At 35.0% G+C, this 12,730-nt stretch overlaps 1 protein-coding gene across 1 annotated transcript; it reads left to right on the top strand.

Annotated features, from left to right (window-relative positions):
• The first annotated feature begins 1,225 nt into the window (after positions 1 to 1,225).
• On the top strand, positions 1,226 to 12,500 carry LOC136348055 (uncharacterized). Its single transcript, XM_066298587.1, has 3 exons — positions 1,226 to 1,484; positions 6,325 to 6,509; positions 9,003 to 12,500. Exons 1-3 carry the CDS (start codon positions 1,388 to 1,390, stop codon positions 9,051 to 9,053), a joined length of 333 nt encoding a protein of 110 aa, XP_066154684.1. The 5' UTR covers positions 1,226 to 1,387; the 3' UTR covers positions 9,054 to 12,500.
• Positions 12,501 to 12,730: the final 230 nt, after the last annotated feature.

Genomic DNA, 12,730 nt, shown 5'->3' with positions numbered 1-12,730 from the left:
TTGTACAGCATTATCCAAACCCAAATTCGATAGTTATTTAAATGTTTGATTAGACCTACTTTTATTACGAGGGACGTGCTATTATACGGTGGTCGATAAATCAGACTTGAATCCCTTAGATTTTTATGCGGAATTATGTTAACGACGGAATGCATCAAGAAAAATGTTTCTGTCGAAGCGACAAACGGCAATAAGATGCTTAAGAGGAACTATTCCTCCCGGGGTATCTAGCAAGTGTTTTTTGACCTCGTAGCACACTTCAGAGCCGCAAAATGCGGTCACTTTTAATGCCTGAAATGACCAAAATTCATTAAAGAGTAGAACAAGGTGGAGTTTATTTTTTGTAGCAGCATTATAGGGAAATCGAGCTGCAAAATCAAAATAAAACAAACAACTTTGGAAACATCCTTAATGAAGTGGAAAACTTATTTTCGTTTGTACGTACTTGTTCAATGAAAGCATTGAGACTAAGTTTATGATAAATGAAACATGAATACGCATTTATGCCTGTTCGGACTTCTTGCATGTTGAAAATCATTGCCCATCTCCCGTTGTAAATCACGGCCAAGGGAAGGAATACCCTTTGTTGGAAAGGAGACACATGGGTCCGCGTGTATCTTTTACAAGTGGACAACGGCTAGGAAACATCTGTGCTGCACATGGGGTGCAGATGACTAAGGATCAGGGAGACAGGCAATGGTGATATACTGCAAGAGGCAGAACACCCTTGGCAAGTGATCAAAACGGGCGCACTTGATATCCCTCGGGGATTTTTGTTATCACTGTCTTGGTTGTTATCTTCGTTACTTGTTAAAATAAATACGTTAAAATCCATCACAACTGAGCAGTTAATTCCTCACGCTCACGTGATTCACGACCTCTATTTACCACTGAGCATTTCGAGATGATATGAGGAGAGTCATCACTATATCCTACAATGCCCCCAAAATTTTGCGAGAGTCAAACATTAATAATGAATTTGTTTATACAGTGCTTACTTTGAAGACTAATTTTCGATCAATAACAAAGATCTCTCGTTCAATTCTTTGAAAATTATACTTCGGTGAAAAAAATTGCGCAATTAGACATCATTAGTGCATTTATTACACCAAAAATGCCTCGTAATGTACATTGCCGTAACAATATATGCCCATATCGAACCACACACCTATGTATCTAATATACAACATCTGCACATATTCATATGTGCATTATGCAATGGCACCGTCGAATTCTTGATAACGGGGGGTACTTTTTAATTCTTGGCTCGAAAGCATACCTGCCTGAATTCAAAACTGGAATCAGTAGTACAGCGACATACATAATATAGAATATCTAGAGATTGGTTTTTCGCCTGCAATGCCAAAGAATTAGTATTTCATTTATCATGCGGATAATAAAATATAAGTGCTGGTTGTTACTCGGTTGTGCTGTGCTTCTCATATTTGAAGGTAAAGGTCAAGAGAGAATGGATATTTCTTCAGGTAAGTTGATTAATTATTACGAAAGATATTACTCGATTGGTATTTTCTCGGTTAATTATTTGTCTTCAAAGAATTTGCAGCCAAAAGGGCATAACGTGCACTTCTTATTAAGTCTTAAAACTAAACACTCTATATGGTACCCGTCAGAGAAGTAAAGTACCGATCGCTAGTTTTAAGTTTGTCGGTAGTAGTTTTCGAGTCTTAGTGAGAATTTCGAAATTTCCTGAATCAACTTTACTGAATTATGCGTCGTCGTGAAACCTATTTGTACAACATTTAGATGGACCGATCTCTTGGCACCGCCAGAACGGTGACTGTTACAAGGTCGATTAAGTAAGATAAAAGCTGCTTCTTGTATGTGTTTTTAAACAAATCTCCACCAGGTTCTTTCATTTTGAATAGTTTGCGAGATGTGTTACATACAGTGAAGGACAAGAGTTTAGAAACTTTTTCATTTTTCAATTTGTCGAAACAAGTGGCGAGTCATTGTGATACCTTTGATATACAATGGGAACCTCGCAGAAGATTGATTGCTTGATGTACTTAATTATTAAATTTAACATATAAAGGAATAGTTAGAAGAACATTTTATTTTTGGAACGGACAAAAGTTTTGAAACTTCTGGACATCGAATCTACAAGTTTGGTACACATTTCTTCAGGAATGTTTTTCCATTGGTCCATGGCGTCAAGAAATTCAGCTCTATTTCGAATATTTTTCAATCGAATACGACGCTTTAGTGCTTCCCACAAGTGCTCAATAGGATCTAAATCTGGTGATTTTGACGACCAGTCAATTAAATCCACCTTCTTTGTTGATAACCAATTTTTGATAAGCTTCGAAGTATGCATGGGGTCATTATGTTGTTGGAATCTACAACGAAGAGGTATTTCATATTCCGCGAAAGACAACATTTGATTCTCCAAGATGTCCCGATATTGGAGTTTGTCCATTCTTCCTTTGACCTCAAAAATCGATCCAGTACCAGACCAGACAAGACTAAAGTACCCCCAGAACATAATACTGCCACCGCCATGTTTCACCGTCGGTACTTGCTACTTTACGTCGTATCTTTTGCCTTTTGGTCGTCTTAAGTAGTGCCTCTCATCCGATTCAAATATTCAAAATTAGCTTTCCTCACTCTAAAGGACAGTGCGCCATTTTCACATGTCCACTCCACGTGCTCCCGAGCAAAACGAAGACGATCCTTGATATTCTTTTTTGATAGAAGGGTTTGTTTAATAGCAGCCCTTCCATATAAACCAACAGTACATAGGCGACGTTTTACGAGGATCTTTTTCTGAGATTTTTTAATGGCTTTATCAACTGCAGCGAAAATTTTTCGTGGTTGTCCTGTACTTTTCGCTGTTACAGGACTTTTATTACCATCACGACGAGCAGATATAATCTTTGAGATGACACTTTTGAAAATTTTGAGACTTTTTGGAATACGAACTTGTTTTTCACCACTTTCATGTAATTTGATAATTTTTTGTTTCAAATCCCGAGATATACACTTGGCCTTACCCATGTTAATAGAATAATAACAATTCCCTCACAACTTGCGCAAAACTTTGCAATAACTGATGATAAACACAAAGTTTCTTAACTTCTATCCCAGCAAAAAATTATTTTTGCCCTTTAAACAAATTCAGAAACTTATGTACAATAAAAAAATAAATAGAAGATTTCTTTACATCATAAACAAAAATTTTATGCACACGAGGGATCCCTGAACAGACATACTCGAATGAACTACAAAAAATAAAAAAGTTTCTAAACTTTTGTCCGGTACTGTATATCTTTCTGATATTGTTTTCGTCATATGTGAGCATTCGTAGAGTAATTGGTTAGATAGAAACATAATACAGGGTGTTCGTTTCACAGCCCCTCAGCCAGTCGTGAGTTCATTTGTGGTTTCAGAAAAAATTCAATTACGGGGATGTACGTTAAGTCAATGAAGGATAATTTTAAAATTAGTGACCACCCTACAGGGTGTTCCAAAAAAAACGGGGCGTCATAGGGTGTTACTTTTAAAATTGCTTTTTACTTGCATTTTTTCACGTGATGGAACCTTCTTTTGAGAGTCCTAGTGAGTTCCGTAGAATCTGGTTGCCCTAAGTGCTGTGGCTTGAAGTCATGACGTTGTAAAAGAAATTTTAGGATTTTGCAGTGCTTCATAAAAAAATTAACATCACAATTAGCTTAAATTAGATTTTGATAATTTTAGAATGGAGTTTCATGTAACATCACCTTAACGGGCACGAATAATCATTTAGCCCAAAAAAATACACAGGGTGTTCACAATATCAACTTTAATTATTACCTTTTCAACTTCAATTTTCTTCATTTTGGTATAAAATAATGTCGCATTTATCATTGAGGGTTAATGGAATTATTAATTAATTGTAATGCCACACTTCGATGTTTGTTAACTTTAAGTTTTGACTGCTCATTGATCTCTTGACTAATTTCTCTTATGCTAATGATGCGGTTTTCTACTATTGATAAAGCGATGTCCAGTTCATTTTCTCCTACACAAACCGTCTTCTTTCGATTTTTCTTTTCAGAATTAACACGTTCTATCCGTTCAAAAGGCTCCTTTAGAATTTTCTAGGCTCTTTACATTAGGGAGTTACATTAGGAGTCCTCTATTGGGAAATCGTTTGCTTAATTAGGAATCGTTGTGCAGATATGTTAATAAACAATTTCTTTCACATGAATTAGTTACATAAATCGTACTAAGAAGTTTTTGTTGAGTATACTTCGTTTCGGTGGTCAGTTTTAAAATAAACAAATTTCGAAGAAGCAGAAAACCGTCAATGAGCTGTCAAAACTTGGCAATATATGGCAACATATGCTTAACACTTAGGAACACCCGTGAATGTAGGTTTTTCCGAAATAATTTATAATTCCATTGGCATTTACGATAAATATACACAATTTCATATCAAAATAAAGAAAAATGCATTTTCTTTCGTCCTACGTCAAAAAAACATACCATTCTATTTGAAAAACTCAAAAAAGTTGAAGCTGAATAGGTGAAAATTCAATTTGTAATTTTGAACACCCTGTACGTATTTTTGACTAAATAAATATACGTGCCTGTTAACGTGGTATTATATGAGAATCTATCATATAATCATAAAAATCTAACTTAAGCTAACTGCAATATAATTTTTTTATGGGGCACTATAAATGTCTCAAATTAACAAAGGATTCTATTATGTAAAAAAAGTGCAAATGGTCTCATTAAAAAATTACATTTCATGACATCCCGCTTTTTTAGGACACCCTGTAGGATTCTTATTAAGTTTAAAATTCATCTTCATTAGTCTCGTACAGAGTGTTTCCTAAATATCAGGCAAAAATTTAGGGAGTTATCCTCTGAGTAATTTTAAGAATTTTTTGTCCTTGGACGATTTTAGGAAAAATGCTTTGTTCCTTAGGTACAAGGTCAAAGGTCCTTATTTACTATATTTTTTATTTTTTATTAAAGTGGGTAAAGGGGAGTGACCTCCGTTAACACCCCTATAAAGATTAATTCCACAGAAAAAGTTAAAATGGACCCTCGCCATCAGTTCCCTGTCGTTTCTTGAAATATCCACTGAATTTTCACCTCGTCTCCACAAATCCTTTTCGTTATTTACGGGCGTTGAGTATACCATGGACTTTAGAGTCCCCCATAAAAAATAATCAAGTGGAGTTAAATCGGGGGAGCGTGGTGGCCAGATTACCGGCGTGTCATTTCCTCTACCGATCCATCTGTGTGAAGATCACTTCGAACATTTAATAAGAGCGAACAGTTAAAGAAAAAGATACAATTACTTAAGAAGTACACGATTTATTAGTTAAAATTGCATTTTCAAGTACTTTACTAGATATTCAATTGTACAAATAGTTACTGCACTAGAGATGCGGCAAACTTTCAGAATTAAATATCTCAAGAAAAATGCTTGTAAAGATTTCTACCAAGAGACCTTTTCTTCTTAAAACACGTAGGGAAACACAAATTTAGTCATAAATAATTTCATACCGGGTAATAAAAAAGTTATGCCCTTTTAAAAAGGATTCATCGAGCGCTGACAACGCCCTCCGCATTGTGCATCGAAAATGTAAACAGATTCTGATTTCTCACCCCTAAAACCCCCCCGATACGACATTTTGTGTAGATAGCAGCATCACCAATGAAGTAAATATTTTTTTTCGATTTTGTAATCTTAGCTTTGACACCCTGTATTTCGAAACCGTCCATTTTTGGATTAGACAAATTAAGTTAAATCATCATGTTGTCACCCCAGGAATATGTGGTAGGATTTTGTAAAGAACTTTTACAGACACCCTGTATATCAAACAGATTTCTATCAAGCTAACGCCGCATTTGGAGTGCTTCCCTCTGTATACAGGGCGAGTCATAATTAGTTTTGAAATTTATCAGGATCGATTCCTCGACTCAACATATTGCAGAAAATCCCTATATACTTTATCAGTGTATCACACTTCACAAACATCAAATATGCATATGTGTTAACCAATGATGAAATTGGGCACTGCTTTTCACAACTTTTATGTTCCCAAAATGGAAGGCCCTCCTAGAAATCTTGTTATCTATTATTATCAAATACTCTCTTATGGTGCTAAAATGTACTAAAAACGGTCGTTTTTCAATAGCTTCAAACTTAAAAAAAAAATGAAGGAACTCAGAGTAAATGAGTTTAAACGGACGTAATTAAAAAAGGGCATTTGTAGAAACTTATGTAAATGTTTTGAGTCAAGAAATGAGTCCTTAAACATTTCGTACCTAATTATGGCTTACCCGGTATAGTATTCAATTTTGCAGCTTTAAAAACTGTGACAACTTACATGCAGTGCACCGCACCACCGCCTGCGCATTTGGACCTACACCCTAAAATCTGTCAAACGCCTGTGGATTGTTTTCCAAATTTATGTTGCCAAGAAATGGACAGGAAAGTTTGCAGGCCACCAAAGAAATCCTTATTGGCATTTGTAGCTGAGTTAGGACAGGTAAGTACGAGAAGCTTCTCGTCGTTTGACATTCATGATGGTGATATACAGGGTGTCCGGGAATTACAGGTAAATATTTCCTGTGACTGTACGGAAAAAATAGGCAGAAAACCTCCTATAAACATAGGTCGGCAAATGTGCCCTAAGGGAGCTAGGCCCTTTTAAAAAATGAACCCTAAAGATGATTTTTTATCGATATATTCGAAACGGTTTGAGATGAAGTCGTGAAATTTTGACTGTTAACTCAGTTTTCATGGTAAATTAGAAAATTCAGACGAAATATAAAAATATTTTTTAGAAGTGTGTTAAACAGGGCTGGCTTAGAGTATTTTCAGCTCTAACTTTTTCGCTTGTGACTTTTCTTACATTTTGACTAAATGAATTGAAAAAGCATGGTTTTCTAAGTTAAAAAGGTGCTTTTTGGCGACTTCGAAGTAAGGCCCCGTTCTCGAGTAATATGGATTTTAAATAGCAGATGTAAAGTGTTACGTAACGTCAAAATAACAGTTTATTAATGCATTATATATAATTGTATAAAGTATTATTATTATTTACTTTAACGAACAGTCAATTTTATAAAAACATCTCAAAATGCTCTCGTTCTAGGGTTGAATATAAATTTTTAAAGTAACTAAATACTTATATATAAACATTATATACATATATATAATTTTTTTTTAAGTTCTAACGAATTTTAGGATATAACTCCGCCTTCTGTCTAATTAACTGGCAGTTGTCAATAATTCTCCGCCTAAGCTCTTCTACGTTATTCACGGGTGTTTTGTAAACTAGAGTTTTAAGTGGTCCCCAAAAGAAAAAGTCCATGGGATTTAAATCTGGGCCTCTGGGAGTCCACGATACAAATCGCCCACGTCCTATCCATCTTTCAGATAAATTTTCATTAAACAATTATCTCATTGCTAAACTGTAATGTAAATTTTAATTTTCGTTAAAGTAAATAATAATAATAGCAATGATAAATAACAATAATAATTTGTACAATTAGGTATAATGCATTAATAAATTATTATTTTGGCGTTTCGTGACACTTTGCATGTACTATTTAAAATCCATATTACTCGAGAACGGGGCCTTATTTCGAAGTCGCCGAAAAGCACCTTTTTAACTTAGAAAACCATGCTTCTTCAATGCATGTAGTCAAAATGTAAGAAAAGTTACAAGCAAAAAAGTTAGGGCCCAAAATACCCTAAGCCGGCCCTGTTTAACACACTTCAAAAAAAAGGTTTTTAAATTTCGTTTGAATTTTCTAATTTACCATGAAAACTGAGTTAATAGTCAAAATTTCACGACTTCATCTCAAACCATTTCGAATATATCGATAAAAACAATTTTTAGGGTTCACTTGTTCAAAGGACCTAGCTCCCTTAGGGTCCATTTGCCGACCTATGTTTATAGGAGGTTTCCTGTCTATTTTGTGACGTACAGTCACCCCCTGAAATGTTCACCTCTAATTTCCCGACACCCTGTATGTGCATATGTGCGCCGAAGTTAGTGTAGTAGTTGATTACACATCCAGGCGAAAGATTACTTCAGAGCTGTTGTAATTTCATTTAGTAATTTTAGACGATGTCTTGGAACAAATTTGGCGGATTTTCGTTTTTGAAGAATAAAAAAAAATACAGGGTATTTTCAAAAATTTGCCAATAATCATGTGTTTAGGAAATACCTCGCTCTATTTGAACGAAATTAATTTTGTCGGGAACAGCATTTCCGACAAAATCAGTGGCGTAGGTTGGTTTACATTAGAAGTTTTTTTCAATATTTCACGAACCCAAAAATGAAAAATATAACACACACTGTTACATTTACATTGATGATGTTCGCACGGTTGTATAAAGAAAAGTATCATTTCGGAGCACTGAATGATATCTCTGAACGTATTTGAGAGTGATATGATTCTTTGATCCATGAGAAAAATTACAAGGGCTTTTGAATGAAATACTTATGAGTTTCACTTCTTACATCCCACAGCAATACACGTTTCGGTATTCAAACTTGACGTTCGAGTCACAACAACGTACTTACGACCTTGGTGTAGTATATACTATTATTCATAATCTTACATAACAGTATCAAGGTTCATTACACAGCGTTTATATACCTTTAATTGTTGATTTTCTGATATAATTAATTCCAACGTTATTGCGATCGCCTGGTAAAGAAATAGAAAAAATATGATAATCCACAGTAGATATTTTTTTTATTGCTTCCAGATTATAGCTTACGCTATCCCAGCTATACACTATCCGGGAAATAGTATAAAATGTATATATAATAAATATAAATATAAAAAATATACATTCCGCCATGTGATTATTCTGTAGATTGTGAATCCCCGTCCTCACTCCATCAGATGCGTGTCTATACTGTTTACGATATCTCCATGTTATACGTACATCCTCACCGTCGACACATTGTAGGATATTTCGTAGATATTACATGAAATGGGAATAATTTAATTGTTTTTTTCAGAAAATCATCCCGGAAGCTGCAGCACGAAAGTTCATCCAGAGAATATCATAATTCGACCATTCAATATTTATGTGAAATTATCTAAATTTACGCATAAATGGACCGAAATTGTTTATTTACATCTTAGTTTGCCGGAAACAATAAATAAGTTTTATAGTCATGTAACATACAGGGTGTCCCTGAGTAGCATAGACATCAGGATACCACCAATTGTGCTTCAGCAAAGTCCGAACCTGCTTCATTTTTACAGTTAAGGAAACCTTTCTTTGAAGTTGAATTAAAAAACGCGTTTAGTTTTTTATATTTTTGAGACACCTTGTAGCATTTTTATCAAAATTAGCACCTTGTCAACGTTGACGAATAGATAGAACACTATATACGAAAAGTATTCATAATGTTCCACAGAATCGAAATTTGTCATAATATACAGGGTGTTCCATTTAAAATTAGCGAGTTGACATCGTTTCCGGTATAACCGGAAGTGGTATTTTCATGAAAATATTTTTAATCAATAGATCACCTCCACTTTAGTGTGATGCCCAAGTTTCAACTGCTTCATAGTTTCCAAGATACGGATAGTGACTCATATTCGTTGGACACCCTGTATACGTTCCACATGTACGCAAGGGAAAATTAAATTGCCAAATAAATTGAGTGAAAACTCCTAAAAAAGAAGACAATTCAATTCAAATATATAAAAATTTGAATTTCTCTAAAATGAAATATAAAGATTAAAAGAAGAGGTGAAGACAGTTTAGAAAAATATAACTTATAAGCCAAGAGAAGAGAAAGAGAAAAATTCGTTCTCGTGACAAAGGTACCACTAAATTTAATAATTTTTAAATATTTTTTAGCATACCCAGTCGACAGGGGGGTTTTGATAGTACCGTACTATTATCGCATTCTTCAACGTGGACTAGTGTACCGAGCTTCGTTAAAAGGGCTCAAGGTGTGTCGAAATTGTTTCAGAGAAGCGCATTTTTTACATTCACTTTAAACAAAAGTTTTTATCCACTGCGAAAAAACAGTAATTTCGCATCATGATAGACAGTTCAGCCAAATGGTCCTAATTTAATTTCAGAAATTAGTATCATCCTGTTGTCTTTATTATTCTGAGGTACCCTGTATAAGTAATATAGCTCAATTGTCCTCTGAGAATCACAACATGTCCAAATTTACCTAGAGTCAGATAGGGAGGTGACTTAGCCATCCAATCCCAATATACAGGGTCGGCCACGCAATCCGTTCATTAAAAAACTTTTGGCCTCGTACTAGCGCAGCCCAATGAAATTTAGCCTTGGGATAGCATCGGCCCTTTTAAATCCGATTGGGATATTTTGAAAATAAGGGCACTTCCTGTTCCCTTTCCTGTCCTGGAGAGATTTACTAATTTTCTTATTTTCAATCGAACCTCTTAATTTTTGTGTCATTTTCGGATTTCTCGTTAAATTTCAAAGCCACTTTATACAGGGTGAGTCGGGAGGATCGTGCCAAACTTCAGGAGCGTGTTGTACATGAAAAATAAATGTAAAAAAATTCAAATGTTGTTATCCGATTTTCGTTTGTTTACAAGTTATAGCGTAAATAAAATTAAAACTTAAAGGTTAAGCAACATTTAGACGAAACGTTTCCTGGACGTTGGATTGGCGGTGGTGGCCCTATTAGTTGGCTTCCAAGATCTCCAGATCTGACACCACTAGACTATTGTTTGTGGGGTTGGTTTAAAACTGAAGTGTACAGAGTAAAAGTGGACACTCAAGATGCACTAATTCAACGCATTAGAAATGCTGCAGCTGCTATTAAAGAAAGACATGAAGCAATCAGGAGCGCAACGAATGCTCTTCATAGACGAAGCCGAAAATGTTTAGAAGTTAATGACAATATTTTTGAACATTTACTATGATATCCAAACATTCATTTATGAAATTTCTCATGAAATTTATAATTTTTTAAAATTTTATCTTTTTATTTTATTTACGCTATAACTTGTAAACAAACGAAAATCGGGTAACAACATTTGAGTTTTTTTACATTTATTTTTCATGTACAACACGCTCCTGAAGTTTGGCACGATCCTCCCGACTCACCCTGTATAAACTGTCTGATGTCTAAAATTTGCCGTTTCCAATTTAAACGGGAAAATTTGAAAATTTTCAGAACGGCAAGATTCCATGGAAACCGGAACTACACGCTAGGCGATGCCAATTTTGGGGTCGGCGTTGCGGGGCTCGAAGGGAACCTAATAAGCTACGTTTTGACGTCTTTAGATTTTGCAAATTATACTTTAAAGTGTTTTCAAAAAAATTAAAATTTACTTCTTTATCAAATATTATTAAGATTTCCTGGATTGATTCAGGACAGGACGTTCCGTTTGAAATAGGCAAGCCATTGAGATTTGGAGCCATGAATCTTCGGAGGTATTTTCGGGGGTTGTAGAGACTCTTTTTCAAATACGTCGAAATTTAACTAGTTAAGTCCTCTTGGAGCCACAAAACATGAATTCCAAAAATCGCACCTATTAGCGCCTAGTACCGATTTCCATACGATTTTTCAGCTGTTAAATTTTTCATATTTCCTCGGTATAACTCGGAAAAGGTAAATTTTAGACGTAAGACGCTTAATATTTGAAATTTTAAAATTTAATAAGAAATTCGTGAACGACAAAAAATTAAGGGGTTCCTTTTAACATAGCGAAGTTGGTAGCTACTTCCGGTGTAACCGGAAATGACGTCTTTTTGGAAAGTGCTCGGTTTCTAAATGGTAGATCCCAAACATCATTGGTCTACGATAATGGAAAGTTAAAAATTTCCTAGTGAACGGGGTGCGCGACTCACCCTATACATGATATAAGCTACGCCATTAATTTGGTTTTAGAAGGCGACGTGGAACGGCTACGGGTTATCATTAAAGGAAACTGGCAGTAGAAGATTAAATATTAAATCTGTTTATCCACGAAGGGCCTTTAATATTTTAATGCCCTCTGGGTTTTTTGTAACTATCACCCTTTATATCCATGTTTAGTTAAGAAATGCCTCTCCATTATGAAATACATTTTTACAAATAAATAGAGGTTTATGCATGTGTAATGTTGATAGATACTCATACATTATATCTACATTAGCATATTATTACATAGGGTGAACAATGAAGAGACGTGGCCGGCTTTGTCCGGAAAGTCGTTGCTGTCTTTTCTTGCACAACGATTATCCGAGCCATTGGCCCGATTACAATTATCAGGGGTGTTGGTTGTAGTAATAAGCCAAAAGGTCTTGGAGTTTCCAAAAATCCACTAAGACTAAGACCAATAGGTTATACTCTATTACGGAGGAGTTGAGTGCTTTTTCTTTCTCTTCCTAGAACTATAAATCATGAGCTTACGACATGGCGGAACATGAGCAGTCAGTGAGCATGTGCAATGTGTTTTATGTTGAACTATTAGTATATTTTATATATAATTTTAGTACTGCAAATTGCAATAAAAAGAAAGTATTATAAAAATACAGGGTGATTCATTAACGATGCGGCAACCAAAAGCTCGAGATACTACATGGCAAATGATGACGATTGGGGGAAGTCCGCCTTACCCGAAAGTTCGTAGTTTCGGATATACACAGGGTGTTGAAAATTGAGATTTTCATTCACTTTTTTTGCAATTATTTTGAAAATATCCAGTTTAGATATTTGAAAATTTGCAAAATTTTCTTGTTTTAGGTGACGAGTAAGATACC

The sequence above is a fragment of the Euwallacea fornicatus genome, chromosome 31 (assembly GCF_040115645.1).
Source record: "Euwallacea fornicatus isolate EFF26 chromosome 31, ASM4011564v1, whole genome shotgun sequence".
Classification (NCBI taxonomy): Eukaryota; Metazoa; Arthropoda; class Insecta; order Coleoptera; family Curculionidae; genus Euwallacea; species Euwallacea fornicatus.
The sequence above is the reverse complement of the archived record's forward strand: the minus strand, read 5'-3'. Positions and strand labels throughout refer to the sequence as shown.

Bases quoted from the DNA above. Each gene is read 5' to 3' on its own strand.
- LOC136348055 (XM_066298587.1), top strand. From the start codon at position 1,388: ATGCGGATAATAAAATATAAGTGCTGGTTGTTACTCGGTTGTGCTGTG. The intron at 1,485-6,324 runs GTAAGTTGATTA...TCAATTTTGCAG, and splicing joins GAGAATGGATATTTCTTCAG to CTTTAAAAACTGTGACAACT. The intron at 6,510-9,002 runs GTAAGTACGAGA...TGTTTTTTTCAG, and splicing joins TTGTAGCTGAGTTAGGACAG to AAAATCATCCCGGAAGCTGC.